This window comes from Uloborus diversus, chromosome 3 (assembly GCF_026930045.1).
Source record: "Uloborus diversus isolate 005 chromosome 3, Udiv.v.3.1, whole genome shotgun sequence".
Classification (NCBI taxonomy): Eukaryota; Metazoa; Arthropoda; class Arachnida; order Araneae; family Uloboridae; genus Uloborus; species Uloborus diversus.
Window position 1 is genome coordinate 201531985 of NC_072733.1, and position 21387 is coordinate 201553371.

The 21387-nt window shown below is 33.0% G+C and overlaps 1 protein-coding gene across 3 annotated transcripts in view; it reads right to left on the reverse strand.

Moving 5' to 3' along the window:
- LOC129219382 (liprin-beta-1-like) overlaps nucleotides 1–21387 on the reverse strand; it is a 147100-nt gene that overhangs the window by 96656 nt on the left and 29057 nt on the right. The window contains exon 1 of one of the 3 annotated variants that reach the window (XM_054853764.1): nucleotides 15887–16550. The exons of the other annotated variants lie outside the window; for them this stretch is intronic. Coding sequence (XP_054709739.1) covers nucleotides 15887–16531 — 645 coding nt within the window. The 5' untranslated portion in view covers nucleotides 16532–16550. Of the gene's footprint in view, nucleotides 1–15886; nucleotides 16551–21387 lie in introns of those variants that run through there. 3 annotated transcript variants of the gene reach the window in all.

Below are 21387 nucleotides of genomic sequence, written 5' to 3' on the forward strand. Positions count from 1 at the left end.
TATTGACTGGCATTTTGATAAACACTAGTGTATCAAATGAAAATTTTTGCCTTTCAATGTAATAGAAACTAATAAACTTTAGACTATTAGATGTTTATTCATTGTATGTTAGAAAAGAAATTTTCAGCACTCAGGTCTCATACTCTGTTTGTTCCCAAAATCCGTTTTTGGAAACACTTAAACTATGAGGAGCTATTATCCTAAATGAAGAATCAAGTCCAGGGTTCATACCCTTTAGGCAGAAAAAAATTCAAGCACTTTTCAAGTACTTTTCAAGGTAAAAAATTTTGCTTTCAAGGCAATATCATAAATTTGTACAAAAAATATTGTATGCAGATTTCATTTACTACAAACACATAGAAATAAGGCAATAATACAAAAAAGTATAGGAAAGCAAAATTGCTTTTTCTACAACGAGAGACGCTTTGATGAAAGATCTACTGCGTTGAAAGTTTTTCTGAAAATGTTTGAAAAGTTTGGTCATAAATAGAAGCAGATACCAAGAGGTTTAATTTTGAGGTTTTTCAAAGGTTGCAGCAGTCAGAGGTTTGTATATTTTCTAGAATCAGCAAATTAATACTTAAAAAAAAACTCTCATAAGTGCTTTTAACTTTTATGAGAAGAAACTAAAATACCCAAGTTCAATGGCATTGCCAGAGAGGACTTTTTGAAGTCACTCCCCCCCCCCCCCCCGGTTTCAACATTTATTTCCAATATCTATACAGTGGTTTATTACAATATAAGGGCGGTTAGGACAAAAACACTACCCAGAAAGTCATTTCAGTTTTCACTATTAAGTTCTAAAAATATTAGGTTTGCAAATCATTTATAAGTATGCAAATCAATTATTCGTATGTATTTATTAGCTGTTCAGACAATAAGGCATTTCAACTGTCCTCGAGTAAATTTAAAAATTAGGAAGTTAGAAAAGTTAATGAAAGTCCACAGTCCAGTCTCTACACCTCAAAATATACAAAAGCAGCTTAAGCAGTGATAAATACTCTGAATGCAAACTTGAGCCTATTCAGCTTTCATTGATTAACTTGCAATAGACAATAAATGTGCAAGTTCAGATTTATAGAGCCATATTTCGAAATTGAAAAGATTCACAAGAAGTTGACATATATTATGACAAAAGTAGTTTTATTTTGGGAAAAAATGGGTTATTGTTGAAATTAGAATTTAAATTTAGAAAGGCAATAATATTCAGGAGATTTGTGAGTTCATAAAAAATTACCTGAAAGTTTCAAAGAGCAAAATAGGGCGAGGGGGGGGGGCAATAATTTTTAAAACTAAGACCCCTATTACTTGAATATACATATGTACAACAACAACTTTTGCTATGCATACAATTCATAAAATAGTTTATTAAGTCAAAATATTTTGCATAGAAATACCATGCCCAGTGCCTGTTGATAACCAGCAACAGGCACTGGGCCTAGCTAGGTCAATTTATTAGATCCAAATGAAGATGAATGACCCTCCTTAAGCTATCTACCCCTTTGCTGATTAAAACCTCTTTCGGAAAGCTCCAAGTACCCACAACCTTAAGAAAGTAGTAATTTTGAACATTTGAGGAAAAGGGGAAAATTGGAGATATAGGGAGGTAAAAGCATAAAAAAGAACACTACTGGATTTCAAGTGAATAATCATAACCCAACCACCCCTGTTATACACCTTATTTATTTTAGCAGACATAAAAAAATGATGTACTTATAAATAAAATTATATAAATAAACTTTATATTTAAAATACAAACTTTAAGTTAATTTGTTAGGTGCTCAACTGCTGAAATTTAAATTTTTTTAAAAAAAATATGTTATGACCAAAAATTAGGTAAAGATAATCATTCAAAATTGCAAAAATAAATAAGCAAATAATTAAAAAAGACCGAGGTAATGAATTCTTTAACTCTTTAGTTATTAAAATAAAAAATAAAATAAGCTAATCTGATGTAGCAGTGTCAAAATAACTACTAATTGCCAAAAATATAAAAATATTTACAAAATGCAAAAGGATTGAAATCTCAAACAAGGGAAGCAAATTTTCGCGAATTAAGTTTAATGTTGTCATGTTTCCCATAAAATAAACTTATATTTTACTGAAATTAAACATAAAATATGCTAATCTACGGTAGCAAATATGAAAATAACATCCGATTAGTGAATATATTTAAATATTTGCAAGATGCAAAAAGATTGAAATTTCAAACACGAGAAGCAATTTTTCGCAAAGTCTGAGTTCGTTCGACGTGGCATGTTTCCCATGAAATAAATTTATTTGTTTTTTATTAAAATTAAACAAAAAATATACTAATCTAAGGTAGCATATGCGAAACTAACATTTGATTAGCCAAAATATTTAAATATTTGCAGGATGCAAAAAGATTGAAATTTTAAACACAAGAGCAATTTTCCGCGAAACCCGAGTAAGTTCAATGTTGTCATGGTTTCCAAATTAATTTTTGTTAATTAATGAAATTAAACAAAAAATAAACTAATCTAAGGTACCATATGTCAAAATATCTTTCGGTTGTAAAAAACATCAAAATATTTACAAGATGCAAAAGGATTGAAATCCCAAACAACGGAAGCAATTTTTCGCGATGTTGCATACTGAACACATGTTCAGAAAATTGCATTAGTGAAATACTTTTTTAAAACTTCTAAGCACAATTCGTTGATTTTTGGGAGAATTTAAGCACCAAGAAACTTTTTCAAGGTTTTAAAACTTTTTCAAGGTTTTCAAGCACTTGAAAATGAACTTTTTTTTTTCAAGCACTTTTCAAGGTTTTTCAAGGGCGTACGAACCCTGAAGTCAGAATTGAGTAATCGTGTTTCTAACACTCATCTTGAGAATTCTTTTCGAATTGCTTCAACACACGTAAAGCCAATGTTGCGATATTAGTAAAACAGAAAGAAGATTGGATTCCTCATTGAACTAAAAAAACACCTTTTTGGTACTTTGAATTTAGTTTTGTGCTTTGTGACAGGTTTCAGTATTCATTTTTAATCATGTTTTGCTTTCAATAACACTATATGGTGAATTTCGGTTTTCACTGTAATTTTCAAACTAAATGAAAACTTCTTAAAACTTAACCGCATCTTGAGCAAAGTTTTGAGAATAAAAGAATCCAGTTACTCCAACGAACCAGATATAATACTTCGCTTTTGGGTTTTATTATGCACAACGAATTCATCTGATAAACGTATGCTTTTTATAAACAAAGAAAAATACATTTATCATATTATACAAATCTGAACATGCCGTGTAGTGCTGTTCTTGCTTGCATTGCTTTAAAAAAGCTAGAACAAAACCGGGTTTAAAGAAAAAAAAAGATAAGTTAGAAATTGACTTAAGCCCCAAGTACGGTTACACGAAAAGTAGGTAATGTTGTTTAAGTTAAGTTTCTTTCCTTCTTTTTGCTTAGTGGGAAAAATAATTTGAATTTTAATATAAAAATACAGTCGTAGACTGCAAATGGCAGCTTAAGAAACATTCATTATAAAGCGAGGAGTGAGGGAGAATTATTCTTGATCAATCTATACTTATTACAACTCTTGACATGAAACGTGGCACAGTTGTCCAGATTTTACCACGTAGGGGGGAGGGGGGCAGTGGAAAATGAAACGTCCCAGACAAAATAGCATTTTGTACTCTTTTCTATCAGTAAATCAAAGATTCAGAACTTAACAATAATCAGGGGTGATTGTGAGTTCATCAAAAAAATACCTGAAAGTTTCAATGCGAGACGGGGGGGGGGGGGGGAATCTTTGACCCTTATTACTTAAGTGCACCTTTGCCATAGTATTAAATAGCTCTGAGTCAAAATATTGTGTGTACATGTGATTAAATTTTTAATGGGTTACAAAGTTACTTTTCAGCTGGTGTTATACAAATTATCTTGACATTTCTTTGTCCATCTTAAGAGATAGGTGTCCATCTTAAGGCTCTTGCAGGTATATTTGATGAGTATTATATAATTTAAAAAAATTGCGGAGGTAGGGAGATAAAAGCATAACAAACAAAAAAAACAACATAATTCCGGTATTTTCGGACATAAAAATACCGGAAATACGTCCGAAAATACCGGAAATTCGGTAAAATACAGGAACACAATCACCCCTGAATAATAAATGTATGGCTTGTTCTCGTTTAAGGAGCATTTTTACACTAAAATATCTCAAAACATATAAATTGCGAACAGACATATAATATATTAAAAAACAGTAAACGAAATATGCTTTGAAAAAAAAAAATCTATTGAATATCAATGCAATTACAAAATTAAACGAGAGATAAAAATGTAAAATGCTCAAGTCTTGAGTATTAAAAGACTACAACAAACGAAAGATTGGAAATACACATTACCATGATTTTTTTTTTTTTTTTTTTTGACTTATGTGTTATGTCATCCTATGGCAAATCAGTAAATTGTCGCTTTGCCTATTTTTTTTTTTTTTTTTCCAATTTTTCCGCCTTTCTGGACTTTTTACAAAAAAAAAAAGAACAAAATAGCTATCCTGATTAAAACAAAACAAAAACACTCGATTTAGTTTGAAAAAAATAAATAAACGTAAATTCAAGATGCAAATTTACACAGTTATTGTGCTCCGAAAAAGAAATTGGTTTAGACTAATTGGAAAGCAAAAAAAAAAAAAAAAAGACAATACTCTTTCTATACAGTCGACTCCCGCTACAACGCGATTCAACTTACGCGAAATGGCTATAACGCGAATTTTTCACCAGTAACGAATTTTAGAGAATTAACGCGAATTCCTCGTCCACAACACGAATGTTTTTTGAAGGAAGTATCGGCTTCTCTTATTGACTACTAAATATTGATTTCGTGAATGTTATGACATCCCTTTAGCATCACTGACCGCGAAAGTTCCCACACCAAAATTAGTATACGCATCGCGTTGTTAGTGCATCAAATAACCCCTCAACATCTTTCATTTCTTTCTTTTTTTTTTTTTTTTTTTCCTTCTAAATACTAAAGTTGATGAAAATAATAGCCCCTTAGTGCGCTGTTTCATCTATGTTTGTAAAGATGGGAAGAAAAAGAAATTTCTGAGAAAAAAAAAAGAAAAAGGTTAAGATTCTCGGTAAGCTTGAATAACTACAAAACGTGGACGGTAGCACGACTATAAGTATGAGTGAATCTTCCATTCGTACAATTAAAAGTCAAAACAAAACGATATCCCTAAAGTTCAGAACTTAGTTTCGAAGTTTGCAGAGCCAAAGCAAAGTAAATACTATGAAAATACAAGCTGTTCTTGTATTGTGGATTAAAGAGATCAGGAAGACGAGCTGTTGCCATAAATGGAAACGTTATAAAAGAAAAAGCGAAGCAACCGTATTTAAAAATACATTAATAAAAATAATGATCTGATCATGAAGCATAAATCACCATCTTCTTCATTTTGTAACTCATAAATATTATTACTCTATCTACTGTACACAGTTCTATTATGTACAGCATTTTATTATTACTACATACAGTGCGTAGGGGAACCTGGGGAGCCTTGACCACGTTTTCAGATAAACATTTTTGTAAATTTTATTTTGAAAATTTAAATATCGTATGATAGCACATATTGAAGGACTTTCTATTGGCAACAGGAATATATTTGCGATAATGTAAATAATACATTTTTTCTTTTCTAAAATAAATATTTTTTAAAACTCAGGTTAGCGGGTCAAGCCTCCCTTATTAAGGGAGGCTTGACCCATGGTAGGGGAGGCTTGACCCGGGCAATGATAGATAATTGTAAAATGAGAAATAGAAAATATTTTTTTATTAATTATGTAAATATTAAGTATACGTGATTTAGCATGATAATTAAATGTTCAGAAATTATTTTTAAGATCATGTACATATTAATATTTATAATATGACATTTATAATATTTTACCAATTATGTTTAAAAAATAATAAAGAACACTGTCCATAGAATCAAGTAAACAGACTTACCTCCAATTTTTTTTAATGTATTTTATTTAATTTGTGCATACATCAAAATGTACAAGATGGGACATGATCTTAATGGCATAAATTGGGAAAAACCAAAATTAAATTGAAGTTTCATGGCTACTCTTTCAGTATAACCAGAAGATATAGGACATTAACTTATAAACTTGCAAATTTTCCTCAAAAACCAGATATTGATACCAGATATAATCATAATTTAGTTTTTATTATGAATTGTTGCAACAAAAATTCCATTGTAATCAATAACTGATAAGATAATATTTGTCAGCAATAAATGTCTTGGTTTTATTGTAAGCATACAAAATATATAATAATCATATATATTATCCCCATAAAGTAACTATTGTAATTATAAATTGTTTTTGATAAACAGTATTTCTAGAATTCCTAAATTGTTTAAGTAAGGGAGCCTTGACCCAGTGGGTCAAGCCTCCCTTACATAGAGTGGGTCAAGCTTCCCCACCTACCCATTTTGTACAGAATAGCACATGGTGAGGTTAAGTCTAATTCAAGGAACAAACTTTATAGTTATAATAAAAGCTCAATTCTATAGTATTTAGAAAATCCCATTTGCAAAAATATAAATTAATTACATTTGCTGAAAAGGTCTTACAAATTACGCTCAAAATTCTTACTTTTTAGGTTGAAAAACTCTCTTTTCTGAATATCTCCACACACCTGATAGCTAGATAAATAAAACTAAGATGGATGATTGATCACATCACTAGCTTTGACTGCAATCTAGTGAGAAACAGCTAAAATATTTTTAAATACAAAAACTGAAGGGTGGGTCAAGCCTCCCTTATGGTCAAGGCTCCCTAGTTACCCCTACCGTGTTTCCCTCCTATCGATCATTCATTTTGTGCATCTTAAACTATTTTATGTTAAATAAAAGTTTTTTTTTATTTTTTAAATACAGTAAAAGATGTAGGAAACTATAAATGTATAGTTGAGGAATGCTTTAAAGCAGTTTGAGAGGTGTTTTCAAATGCCTAAAAGAATTTGGTATGTTCAAAAAAATTGCATGCATTTTTCCACAACGCAAAATTTTGACTTACGCGAGGAGTCTTGGAACGCATCCCTCGCGTAAGTCGGGACTCGACTGTATTTAAACTGTTGTTCATTATTTTTTTTATACGTGACACGACTACAAAATACGTTTAGATTAAACTCAGAAATGTTTGTTTCAATACTTTCAAAGTAAATCAAAAGCAAATACTCAAGATGGAAATACAATTCTCTTAAAAATCACGTTTTCTCAAATCAAAGCGAATTTTCTGTCAGCAACCAAAGTGCTGATTCATATCTCAAATCTGAAATATGGCGTTCCCTCGGTCCCCATCGGAAGTTTTATCAATTTACGGGTTTGAAAGAGAGGGTGAGGGAGAAGGAAATGAAAGGGGAACGACACAAAAGAAAAATCAATCTTCGAATCTGTAGTAAAAACGTACAAATTGTTTCATTACGTGGCTGCCTAAATACAGTAATTAGCATGTCCGGTTTTTTAGTTTGTATCTCAGAAACAGGTAGCGTTTTATTTTAGACAGTAATTGAAGAGTAAAATGTTTTGTTTACGTATTTTGAAAATCAGTGCTGCGATTTAGCAACAAATGAAATCCAATGAAATCCTCTATAATGTGGAGAAATTCAACTTTGCTGTTCCGTATAGGGTGGTTTAAACCACGTTTTCAACTAGAGATGTACCGAATACCATAATTTGTCGAATTCTGAGCACTGGGATAAACAAATCTTTATCTGTAGTATTTGTATGATAGCATGTAAAAAATAGAAAATATTTTATCGATTAAATCTACATTAAGTATAATTATTAATCTAAAATAAATATGAAATGAAATAAATCATTCCAAAAAGTAAAAAAAAAGCAGTAAATTAATATAGCAGATGGCTAATTTGGTTTACACGTACCTCCCGATTCTGCACAAACTGATAATTAATTTCATTCCTGATTAATATAATTTACTAACGTATGATTGTGGTAACATGTTAGGTTATAAATAAAGAATCTTGCATTTACTTCACATAAATAATTACAAGAATAATAAACTTCAATCTGAAACTGCAGAACGCCTAATGTTCTTTCACGAGAATTTACCATTTCTAAACTTAGATTACAATGATCAATTTAATTAGTTGGTTTTTAAACAATATTTAATATTTAATATGGAAAAATTTCTGATATTAAAATACTTCAAAGTTTTGTGGCAAAGTGTTACCTTTATTACATTTTTAAATATTTGTGAAATGACGATATTTTTAAAAATAAAACATGCAGCTAATGAAACTATCATTTATGACGCTTAATATTCCAACTTTTTTTTTTATTTTGAATATTTCATACTTAAATGTGTTAGTATTGGTACAGTAAAGGAAACGTGTCATAAGACTTTAAAAAATGAATAGAAAAAAAAAAATGGATTCTTTTACATTAACATTACTTTGAATGTGAAAATTTTAATAAGTAACTATTTCACTTAATTTTGTACAATGGTTCACTTTTTATTGTATACAAAAAATGTGTTGGTTTACCAATATTTTAGAATATTTCAATTTCAATCATGAATATTTCTCGAATATTTATTTTTTTTTTACTATTCGGCTGTCGAGTATTTAAGTATTCGGCCGAAGCGAATATTCGGTTCGTCTGACGAATATGCAATATTCCGAATACTAACCAAATATTCGGTGTTTTTTATCTTAGCTCATTTTAAAAACATATAATTATACGCACTTTAATGTCATATAACAATCTTCTTCAAAAAAATTTTTAAATAAACGAGCTGATGTGTGCATCACATGACTTCCTTTTACTCCAATTTTATGTCATTTCCAAATTATTGGCATTTTTAATGTGATTCAATAGTTCTCTCTCTAAATATCACCAAAAGTGGACAAATTGACACCAGATTTTAAAAAAAAAATCACCAAATTTGTCGCCAAGACAGCGACAAATCTTGGCGACCAAAATACGTCCGCCAAATGATAACACCACTTGAGTTTACATCGAATTGAACAATGATTTCCCCCAAAAAAGTTGCAAAAGATCCCTTTAGAAACATCCAAATGCAACCAAAAGGGGAGGTGCACAACTAGACCCCACTAGGAATCTATGTACCAAATTTCAACTTTCTAGGACACACCGTTCTTGAGTTATGCGACATACATACGCACATTCGTACATACAGACGTCAGGAGAAAACTCGTTGTAATTAACTCGGGAATCGTCAAAATGGATATTTCGCGTGTCTATACGCTCTTAGGCACTTATCCACGTGTGGTCGAGTAGGAAAAAAAAAACTCAACATTCATTCGGGGGTGAGTAAAATGGAAATTAAGGTCGATTTTTTAGTGAAATTTTTTTTGCGAATACAATACTTCCTTTTACAAACGAGCTGATGTGTGCATCACATGACTTCCTTTTACTCCAATTTAATGTCATTTTCTCATTATTGGCTGTTTTAATGTGATTCAGTAGTTTACTCTCTAAATATCACCAACATTGGCCAAATTAAAACCAGATTTTAAAAAAAAATCGCCAAATTTGTCGCCAAGTTGGTGCCAAAACTTTGCTAAGGAAAGACTGGCGATATATCGCCAAGTGTCCGCCAAATTATAACACCACTTGAGTTTACCTCGAAATTAACAATGATTCCACCCCCCCCCCCAAAAAAAGGGGGGAAAAAACCCCCTTATGAACATCTGAATGCAACCAAAAGGGAAGGTGCACAACTAGACCCCATTAGGAGTCTAAATACCAAATTTCAACTTGGACATTCCGTTCTTGAGTTATGCGACATACATACACACATACGCACAGACGTCACGAGAAAACTCGTTGTAATTAACTTGGGGATCTTCAAAATGGATATTTCGGGTGTCTGTACGTTGCTAAGGCATATATCCACGTGTGGTAGGGTTGAAAAATAAACTCAACATTCATTCGGGGGTGAGCAAAATGGAAATTAAGGCCGATTTTTGAGTGAAAATTTTTTCGCGAAAACAATACTTCCTTTTTTGTAAAAGGAAGTAAAGAGGAAGTATTGTATTCGCGAAAAAATTTTCACTCAAATTTCTATTTTGCTCACCCCCGAATGAATGTTGGGTTTTTTTTCGACTCGACCACACGTGGAGGTATGCCTAGGAACGTACAGACACCCGAAATATCTATTTTGACGATCCCAGAGTTAATTACAACGACTTTTCTCGTGACGTTTGTATGTACGTATGTGCGTATGTATCTCGCATAACTCAAAAACAGTATGTCCTAGAAAGTTTAAATTTTGTACGTGGATTCCAAGTGGGGCCTAGTTGTGCAATTCCGCTTTTGATTGCATTCGAATGTTCCTAAGGGGGTCTTTTGCCCCTTTTTGGGGGGAAATCATTGTTAATTTCGATGTAAACTCAAATGATGTTATAATTTAGCGGACACTTGGCAATATATCGCCAGTCTTTAGGTCGCCAAGTTTTGTCGCCAATTTCGCGACAAATTTGGCGATTTTTTTTTATTTTTTTTTAAAATCTGGTTTCGATTTGGCAATTGTTGGTAATATTTAGAGAGTAAACTATTGAATCACATTAAAGTTGCCAATAATGGGAAAATGACATTAAATTGGAGTAAAAGGAAGTCATGTGAGGCACACATCAGCTCGTTTACTTTTTATGTCTGTATGTATCTATTAGTTTTTTTTAAGGCAATCTAAGACAATAAATACAATGAAATGATGAAGAGAAAATACCTACAAGAAAATTGAGGAGCAACAAATACATTAACCTACGGGGCTGCCCACAAATGATGTCACATTTTGAGGAAGAGGCGTTCATGAAATTGTGATTTTGTGACAGTAGGGAGGGATGGGGCAACGAGAAGAGTGATATCACGTATTTTTTAAGAATATGTTGATGAAAAGTAACGTGACACGTGAGGGGAGGTCAGGGGCGTTCACGGAAATTTTGGGTCCCTCTCTATATTGCTTACCCCTACATTTCACCCCCTCATTTAAAAAATATTGGGCCCCTTCAGGTTCAGGCCTGGGCCAACAGGTGTTCCTTCTCCCCCCCCCCCGGGTGAGGTATGTGACAAGGGGTGAGAAGAGAAGGGTCAAAAAACTTTTTAAAAAGTGTAATATCTCATTGATGGACAGCCCCTTAGAATAAACTATCACAAAGAAAAATGTATCATCACAAAAGTTAGCGAAACAAATAAAAGAGAGGGTTAGTATAAGATGTTGAAATTGATTTTAAAAAAAACGCTCATTTTTTTTATGCGGTAAATTAGGAAAAATTGATAATTATTTTGTAATAGAATTTGATTTGGAATGGAAGTCATTTATACCGTAGTAAAAATGCAGACGAACTTTTCCGTATAAAGTCGAAGGTTACCGAATTAAAGGAAAACTGGAATAATCTAACGGCAAAAATGCTTCTTCCATTTATTTTTTGAATATTTGTTGGGTTAATTACACTGTTTATTATACAAAATTTTGAGCATTTTTTAAAATCAGTTCTTGTCATATTCTCTTGTCTTGTTATATCACAAGAACTTATTTAAAAAAAAACTTTATTACTTTAAAGCGCTTTAAGAGGAGTGTTACTTCATTCCAACATTAAGTTTTCAAAATTCAGTTAATGTAAAGTGGTCCTTAGATTTTAGTGCAATATACTACCAACGTTTTGTACAGATTAAAAGTCGTGTATTTCTCTCCACAAAGTAAGAACAAAATAGTTATATCATTCTACAAATATTTTATGACATAAGTTTATCTTTTTACTGTAGTAACGGTCAAAAGTTTTTCTTTTATATTCCACATAACACACAATTGAGTATTGTGCGTAACATACCCCATTGTGTATTGCACCCAGCGAACATAATATTTAAAAAAAAAAAACTGACCATGTCTACAAATGTACGACCTACAACGCAACGACAATTTAAACTTTAAAATCCTTTCATTTGCAAAGGAGATGAGCAGCAGTTTTTCAAAATAACTTCATTTTTAATTTCAAAACTGCAAGGTAAGAAATAATGTGTGAAGCTTTCAACAGGATACTCGAATATGTTCTCCACACATGTTTCGCGAAGCAGTTTATATTATCCAGCTTTCCCCATAGGAATAATAATGTAAAGATAAACAAAACTTCAAGATGGAGAATCCGATTACATACAAACGAGTGCCTACATAAACATACGGCCGGAGCTTAAGCAGTGTATTCCGAAACACTTCTCTGGAGACACGTTATAAATTTAGCTACGTGAAACAACACTTGGGGGGAAAAGAAGCAATGAAAAAGAAACTAGACTTCAAAGATTCAATCACCCGACAGATTTCGAACGAGAAATTAGAATAGGTTCAGAGAAGGTACACACAAAATAAAGAATAAAAATAACAACACAGTAAAATCCTGTTAGAACGAAGACTAATACAGCGAAATATCCGTTTCAACGATGTAAATATTCAGTTCCGATTTAATTTCCATTAAAATGCTTGAGTTTCATTACAGCGAACAAAATTTGCAGTCCAATGATGTTCGTTGTAACGAATAATAATCAGCGTGTTCATGCAGGTTTCAGATGCAAAGTGTAAATGAGTTTTTAAAAACAAAACGAAATACTGAAGAAAACGATAAATTACAGCTAATAAAAAATAAATAAAGCAGGTTTAACCCTTAAGGTTTTTGCCCCCCCCCCTGATTTTTTGCAACGTGGGTGGGGAAATGGGGCGTATGTATCCCCAACAGTATTTTTCCGGTACCCTACACAAAATTTAGCAAATTATAGCAGGTAATTTTCCAATGATTTTGGTATTATTTATTGATATAAATATAATTGCAACAAACATAACGTTAATATATAAAGCTATACATTACAAAGCGTTTGAATGCAAGAGTCCAATCCCCACCTCACCAGTTAAGAGTTTAAATTAATTCAAATACGGCAACTGGAAATATTAGGGAAGGCATTGTCCGATTTTCGTTAACAATTTCGACCTTCTAAAAACTGAACTATTTGAAGATTCATAGCAATTATGTTTATGTTAAATTTAATATACTTAAATTTAAGCTCGCCGGATGTCGAAAAAAGTGTGATCGCAAGTTAGTTTGAAAAATTTTGAGCGAATTTAATTTTGGGCCACAATGTGAAGCAGCAAGTGACTGCAAAAAGCTTTAAATGACTTAAATTGTGTAACCATGTTTTATCCATATCATGTAAATTTGAAATCAAGTATTTGGATAAATGTTTAAACCAGTGATTCTCAACCGGTATGGAACACCGGACCGCAACCGGTCCGGAGAAAAATTGACCGGTCCACAGAGGTTTTTATTCCCGTTCACGTAAAACAACTTTCCTTACAAAAAAGAAAGAGAACACCATCATAATAATCCTATAACAGCAATATTTACGTCAACTTTGTGATTATTTTTCGTAGTTTTCAGCAATGTTTATTACTTATATATTGTACGATAATTACTGATTTTATTCTTACCATTTAAATATTTTTTGTAACAGTTCTTTAACAAGGTTTAATTATATATTTATTAATTCGTTTGTTATTATTTAAAAAAAAGGGGGAGGGAAAACTCTCAGCCTCTCTTAATTTTTTTTCTCAAGCGTTTAACGACTCCGAGGCGAAAGTTTTTTCCCCCCCGCAAAAATAAAGGGGGGGGGGGAGAAAACCTAACCGGTTCGTAAAAAGTCACATGTTTATAATGGTTCGAAAATAACATTTTTTTTTTTTTTTGAAGAAAAAAGAAAGGAAAGGAAAAGAAAAAAAAACACATTGCTCGTAGAGTTTTTTTTTTTTTTTTTAGATCTTGCCTGTCCAAGGGTTTAAAACGTTCAGAAACACTGGTATAAACAATCTTTTGAAATGTTCAAATTAAAAAAAAAAAAAAGATAAAACACATTAGCACCCACCAGAAAAAAAAGCTATTTAACCAAAATGGGTACACATAATTCAACTTATCACCCTGAGGAGCTTTGCGGGAGACTATGGAAAAAAATTTCCTCATTCATAACTATAAAATGACGATGTAAATAACATGTTTGTCAAGTTTTATGAAAATTGGTACAGTAGATTTTGTGTGAATGGATGAGACATAATTGCGGTACGTTCATAAGAGATGCAAAATCATTACTGTTTTTCAAAATTAATCTATTTATTGTAAAACTTAGAAAGACTTTGATTAATAATGACATTACTTTCAATTATTTTTCAATCAAAAAGTAATCTTGAATAACAGTAGAAGCATAACAGCATAAATGAAGATATATTTCATTTGCGATGTTTAAAAAGAAAGTTTATTTTTCAGGAAGGTTCTGATGCCTCAACAACATGGGAAAATCAAGTTTGTAAATTATTTGCAGTCGATAATTTACATTTAAAAAAACATTTAACTTAGGGAACACATCCCCTTGGTCCTTAAAGGGTTAAGCTCCAAGAGTTTCCAAGAAGTCTTCTGAGTTCATGAAATTCCCCCCCCCCAAAAAAAAAGAATATTTTTAAACTAAAAAGCGCAGACGTCATTTAACCTTAAGTTCCAAAAGGTACGTAAAGTAGTAACAAAAAAAAAAAATCCTATTAGAATAATGGTAACTGTTCCTCAAAGCTCCTACTATAATGAGAACAAAATTAAAATTACCCCTCTCCTTCCCCGTAGAAATACATTAAATTACGTATCATAATTCGAAAAAAAAAACGACCCCCCCCCCCCCCTCGTAATTAAAGTACGCATTGAAATCAAAAAACATAAAATAACCTTCCCGATGACAAAAAACACGTACATTCAGAAAAATAGTCCACGGCAAGCAGCATGCACTTTCAGTTTTTAAGTTTAGCATCTAATTTATATGCATTTCTCAGTTCTGTGATTTATATTTTACGCTTTATCTAACGTCTAGTTCATCTCGCTGACCACTTTTTACTCCACGTCGCAGACTGCTGAAAACGAAATTCGGCTGCTGGGTGTTCAGATATACTTATCTGCTATTAATTCCTCTTTCATTTGAAAAACTTCAGTGATGCACTAAATGCAACTTGTCAAATCTAAAATATTAAGCGTCTGTTTGTTAAAAGCTAATAAATGCATTTTGTCACACTACTGCAATATCAGACCTATTGCAAAAAGAAACCTTAATAGGTACTTGACTGGTCTTAAAGTTTATTCAATTCCAAAACGAAATCATTATAACATATTTTACAGCTACATAGAACAAAATCTGACTAAAAATTTGTCATTTACTTTGGACGATCAAGCTGATAAACCGGAAAAAAATGAGATAAAGGAAAAAAAATTATGTCTAATGTAGAGTAATTATTCTTTCCCTCCCAACTATTTACTTCATACACGGTTGTATCAAAGGATCAGGTTGACTAAGGGGCTGTTCACAAATGATGTTGTAACGCTTTGAGGGGGGAGGTTCTTGAAATTATTACAAGGGGGAAGGAGATAACAAGAAGTGTGACGTCACGCATCTTTTATAAGAATATGCAGACGAAAAAAAGAGTGACATGTGACAATGGGGGGGAAGGGTCAAAAATGTTGAAAAGAATGACATTTTTCATGGACAGTCAATTAACAAAAAAAAAAAAAAGGATATAACATGTTTTTACACCTGAAACAAAGTAACAAATAATATAGTTCCCAGGGGTGCCCACCTAGGGGGGGGGGGCATGCACCATTGAAATTTTCAGGGGGCGTTGTTTTGAGGGGTATTTTTCTCATTTTGGGGAGGGCTGTTGCTTTTGGGGGGGTCTTCGTAATGTTTAGAGGGGTGCGCCCATGCTCAAAGGGGGTGTGGGCACTTCTGTAGTTCCCATGCGTTTAGTATACTAAACTAACTTTTTAAGCCTTCGTCGATACAGAAAAGTTACTTACCCATGAATATGGAGGAAGACTAGCACTGTATATCGGCCTAGGCGACGCATTTTGATAAGTTACATAATGATGCGTAGGAGGTGTGAATCTCTTCTGGGGTTTGGGCTTCCTTCTAACAACTTTAAGAGCTGAGACATTGGTCGAACTCGAACTACTCGAGTCAGAGTCATGTTGATATTGCCGATCCCCACGCAGATGAACGCCAGAATCACTAAGTCCACTACTAGAGCGATTTTTAAGTACCTGAGGAAAGCTATCGAAGCCAGGTTCAAGTACCAAACTTCTTGTCATCACCTTCCGCCGACGTCTCTTGTTGACACAGTTGCTGACGGAAGGGCTATGGCATTCGCGACATGATCCATTTACGGTGGGATACTTCGCGCAGTACTGCACAGGCGGACTGCAAGGTATCGATATTGACGTATCACTAAAATCGGAACCATCATTCGCCATTGGTCTAATTGGCGCAAAGATGGCTTCACTCATGTCACTTTCGTTGGAGCAATCGACTTGGCGAGCGGTATCTGCGTAGCAGCGCAAAGACTCGGAGTCACGAAATTTATGCATGCCGCTGTCATCTTTCTCGCGGTCCCAGCGGCGATCACATCTTATGTTTCCATTGTCCAGCGCACGACTTATGTCCATTAAATGAATGCGCTCCGATCTCGACAGTGCGCTCGCGGGCTCCGGAGGGGAAAAATACATCGAGACAACGAATTCACATCAAAAAGCTCGTCCGAAAATTATTATAAGGTTTCTGAGAAAGAGATCGGACAAGCTTCCTCTAGGAGTGACAAAGCCAATTAACTCGGTTAGAAACAAATGAAGAAAAACAGCCAAGCTTGGATTACACAAACACTACTGACATGATCACAGTTTAGCATTTTTTGAAATATTAATCCTTTATTCGATTAGAAAGCAGACGTAATTCCACATCAGAGGAAAATTTAATATACATGCAGCACGATTTTCAGATCAGACAAGCAGGCCGTGAGCATTAAAATGGCTGCAGAGTAACGTGAATCACGAGCTCGGAAACAAAGACATAACTGGTGCGGAAACTTATCTAAGAAGAGGCAGAACAGATAGGAAACAGTTTTATATCCGTGACCCTTAACCTTGTCAAAAGATGTAATTGAGCTTTCAACGGAAGTCGGCAAAAAGAGAAATGTTTATAGCTAGGAATTCGTAGGTCAGCGGCAAAGGGCGAAGAATACTTTCAAAAAAACCTAAGGCATAACTTAATATGATAACTGTAATCGGCTGAGAATCAATGAAAATGTAAACTAAACAAAAAAGATTCATCTTTAATCCGGAGGATAAATGTAAGGCATGAAACAAAGAGAAAAACAAAGGCAGGGCATAGTTCAATCATTAACAAGTACATAGTGAGAACCTGTGGCAGCCAACTTAGAACATTTCACAACAACAAAGGGTGCTTTAATATAATAAAATTGGTCGTTATTTTTTTGATAAACATAGGGGGAAAAATAATAGTTTTAAAAAACTAAAAAAAAAAAACACGCTTTTCTAGCAAAATGAACTAAAAAGTAAAAAATAAAATAAGAGTTAAAAAAAAACACGCTTTAGTAGCAAAATGAACTAAAAAGTTAAAAATAATCTTTGGATGACAAGTATATAAAGTAATTGAACAAACACTTAACTTTACTGTAATTACAAAAAAAGCGTGGGGCGCTTCTTCTCAGTTGTCTTAAATTTCTTCCACTTGTTATCCATGCAAAAATGTAAATAGGCAACCCCCCACGCTTTTTTTATTACAGTAAAATTAAGTGGTAAATTACTTTATATACTTGACATCCAAAGATTATTTTTAACCTTTTAGTTCACTTAGCTACTAAAGCGTGTTTTTTTAATTTTTGAAACTATTATTTTATTTTTTACCTTTAAGTTCATTTTGCTACAAAAGCGAGCTTTTTTAGTTTTTTAAACTATTATTTTTTTGTACGAACAATCATTAATGATTCACGAGGGGGGAGGGGATTACGCAGACTGCGCTATAGACATTTTTAGGGGTGAGGGTACTTTAAAGCGGTCTTTTTTGGATGATTCTAATTCGGGGGGGGGGGGGACTCTTAGAGGGATGGACACCTCCAAGATTGTGGATTTACGATTCTAGTTTTTGTAATCAAATAATCAAAAATTGTTTGTATTTTTTATTTCTGAAAAATATAAAGTCCTTATTACTGTTTTTTTTTTTTTTTCAAATAAGGTTTAGTGTACTAAATATTGCTAACACTTGTAACTCTTAAATGAAATCTTTGTGCGTGCGTTCGATTTTTATAATGGAATGTATCTTAGTATTCTATTGCATTATTTGCATCAGACATTTTGAATGCTTTCTGGTAAATTCATGTGCAAACATTGTTACACTCCGCAGCTCTGATTTGTACGTTGTAATTCTAATAAACCACTTGCTATTTGTCCAAAGGAAAGTTGGACGCAAGAGCATACCCACAAACATACAAGTTAAGCTAATAAAAGCGTGTTAATTAGAATAAACTAATAACTTATCGTTAATAAACTAATTTGATTACAGAATATTGCATTGTCATCGCGGGTCTGAGGTTGCACTCCAAATTTTAAAAGAATCCGATCACAAAGTGGGTGAAAATTGAGTTGCAATATTATAAATTTAATTTCGGTGCAGACGGGATTAGAACGCACGCCCAATGATTCCCGGAGGCGGACGTCAGCGAAGACCCGCGCCTTAGACCGCTCGGCCACGAACACTTATAAAGTGGTGAACTGTACTAACAGTAATAAGCCACAAACTCTTAGTCCAAAGGAGAGTTATTTACAAACATGCAAGTGAAGCTAATAAAAGCGTGTTAAAAATGACGCATGATACGAATTTGTTTTCTCTTTTTAAATTATTATTATATTTTTCTTTTTGCATATGGATAAAATAAGTTGAATATGAAATACCTAATTAAACAAATAAGATAAAATAATATTCTTCAGTAAATTCCAAATTTTACTTTCGGTGTGACCACATTTTTAAACTTATAAATTTCGCTTCGTCTATTTTCCTTTCTTCTTTATTTATTCCCCCCCCCCCCTGTTGTACTGGGGTGTTAATTTGCATTTAAAATGAAGCGCATGTTTTTGGAAGGGTATGAGTCGCATTTTTTACGAAATTGAGTTAATGTTTTTAATATTGGTACAGAAGCCAAACGAGTTCTATTACTATCAAAGACACTTTATTTAGTAGCTACAATTTTCGCTTAGTGCTAGAAAGGGCACAGAGCGTTTTTGTTCTGAACGACAACTATTACGAGGCAATCAAAGATTCTTCAAAATGCTTCTGACACCATTCTTGCCAATTCTTATGTAAAATGACCACTAAATCCAAATATGCCCATGCCCACTGTTTTCCACCGTCAAGTCCCACTTTTTGAAAATGGCTCCTCCCAAATTGTTTTAGTTCACGACAGTTTCATGCTCATTATTTTTGTTTCCAGGGAGCATTATATTAATCATTAGTATTTTTCTGAGAGGCTAGAGACATGTTAACTTCAAAAACGTGAACATTTGGAGCAAGTTGGGAGATTCATGGGGGTATTCACGATAAAATATCTAAAATATCATCAAAACCGATCCTTTTTCTTCCCTAGGGTTTTGTTTTACAATTCATAATGCAAAGACTGTCGTATCGCAGATATGGTTTCCAATCCCGAAAACCCGATCCCGCGAGATCAAGCATAATAGTTAGTGGAATTAAGAGCAAAATCCCGCACCCGCAAGGATTTTCCATGCAAACGTGTTTCAACTTTTGCCGCTCATAAAATGAATCTTTTCAAAAGCATCTTGAAATTAGAATCACCTTCTTCGTATTTCTGCAACAAGAGCAAGAAAAATTTTGTGTCTCATAATATGAACGGTGGATTTACCCTTTAGGAATACAATAAAAAGACAGTATATTTTTCTGTCGGGATTTTCATTCGAGGTTTTTGTCTTCATACGTCAGCAATTCCGAAATTGTGTAAAAATTTGAAACGTGTTCGAAAATCATCCCTAAAATTTTACACCCAGAATATCGCGCTTTTGAAAAAATTGAGAAAGTGTATTACTGATTGTAAAACCCGTTGGAGTAGCCCTGAGTACAATGTTGAACGCGTAGGCTTTAGGAAAACTTTTAAAATCTTGTACTTACTAAAAGTGCACAATTTTTTTCTCCGAAGAAGCTCCAATGAAAAATCTGACAATATTTGTGCTCACTAACATTAGAAAGTGCGCGCCATCGTCTTTCTTACGGTGAAGCTGGAATTATTCTAAATGCGGGTGGTACCTTGAAAATTATATTGGATGAATTAGCTGACTCATCTGCAATATTCGGTGACAGAATCTTGGATGAAACACAGAATGACTCGCAGTACGTTAAGTAGCTAAAATTTTGAATGTCTCTTTTTAAGTGAGAGGTAAAATTAGCGAAGTTATCCAAAAACTTTTACTGAGGTTGCGACTTGGTGAAACCCATCTTGGTTCTTTCAACCTTTCCCTGCTGTAATGAATCAAATGCACTGATACAATGACTAACGTTTATGCAGCAACAAGGTTGGCATGTGACAAGGAAAAGGGGCGTGACAGTTCGTTGCAAAGGGGGTAAGGGAATCAAGTAAGTTAAGAAAAAAAAGTGACATTATTTATATTTGGACAGCCAATTAGGTGTAATAAAACTTCTAGCAAAATAAAATAGATTTAATTTAAGCTAGTTTACGATTTTTAAAAAATAGCTTCGAAAAATAGTAAACTGACTTTGAAAAAAGGTCAAGTATGTATGTATAAAATAAATCATTTTTATGAAAAAAAAGTTCTTCCTTTTTTCTGGCTTCTGTTAAGATAGTAAACATAACTTTAAACAAATCAATAATGAAAAAAAAATAATAATAAAAATAAAAAAAGTCAAATACGTGTATAAAATTATAACCGTCATTTCAAAAGAGATTTTTTTTTAAAGAGAGAAAACACTAAAACACCATCTAAAAACTCTTCGGGTCTCAGTCAAAAAAATTCACATGAAGTGCAAATACACAATATACTCACCAAACAAGATATTTTTAAAAAAATTCAACTAAAATTGCATAAGAAATAAAAAGTGAACTAACGATAAAAAATGATCCCAATATATTTAATCACAGTAATATGACATTAAAATTACATTGCAGTGTGTACAACAAATAGAGTAAATTCCGCATTTAAAGATTTCTTTTCTTTGCAAAGCATTTTTAGTTGTATTCATACCACCAGTAAGAGAGGGGAGTGTCGGCACGAACTCTTAAGTCCAGGACCCCACTATGACTTGATCGGGCCCTGGTGCTACAGGTGCGTCAGTACATCGCGATGGGGAAAACAAATGTATAAACTAACTTGCTTTCATAGCAAGCAGAACATAAATCAGCTAAGTAATAATATTTATTACTACAAACCTAACTACCTAGCTCATAAAGGCCTGATCAAATCAAGTGAAATTAGTTGCAACC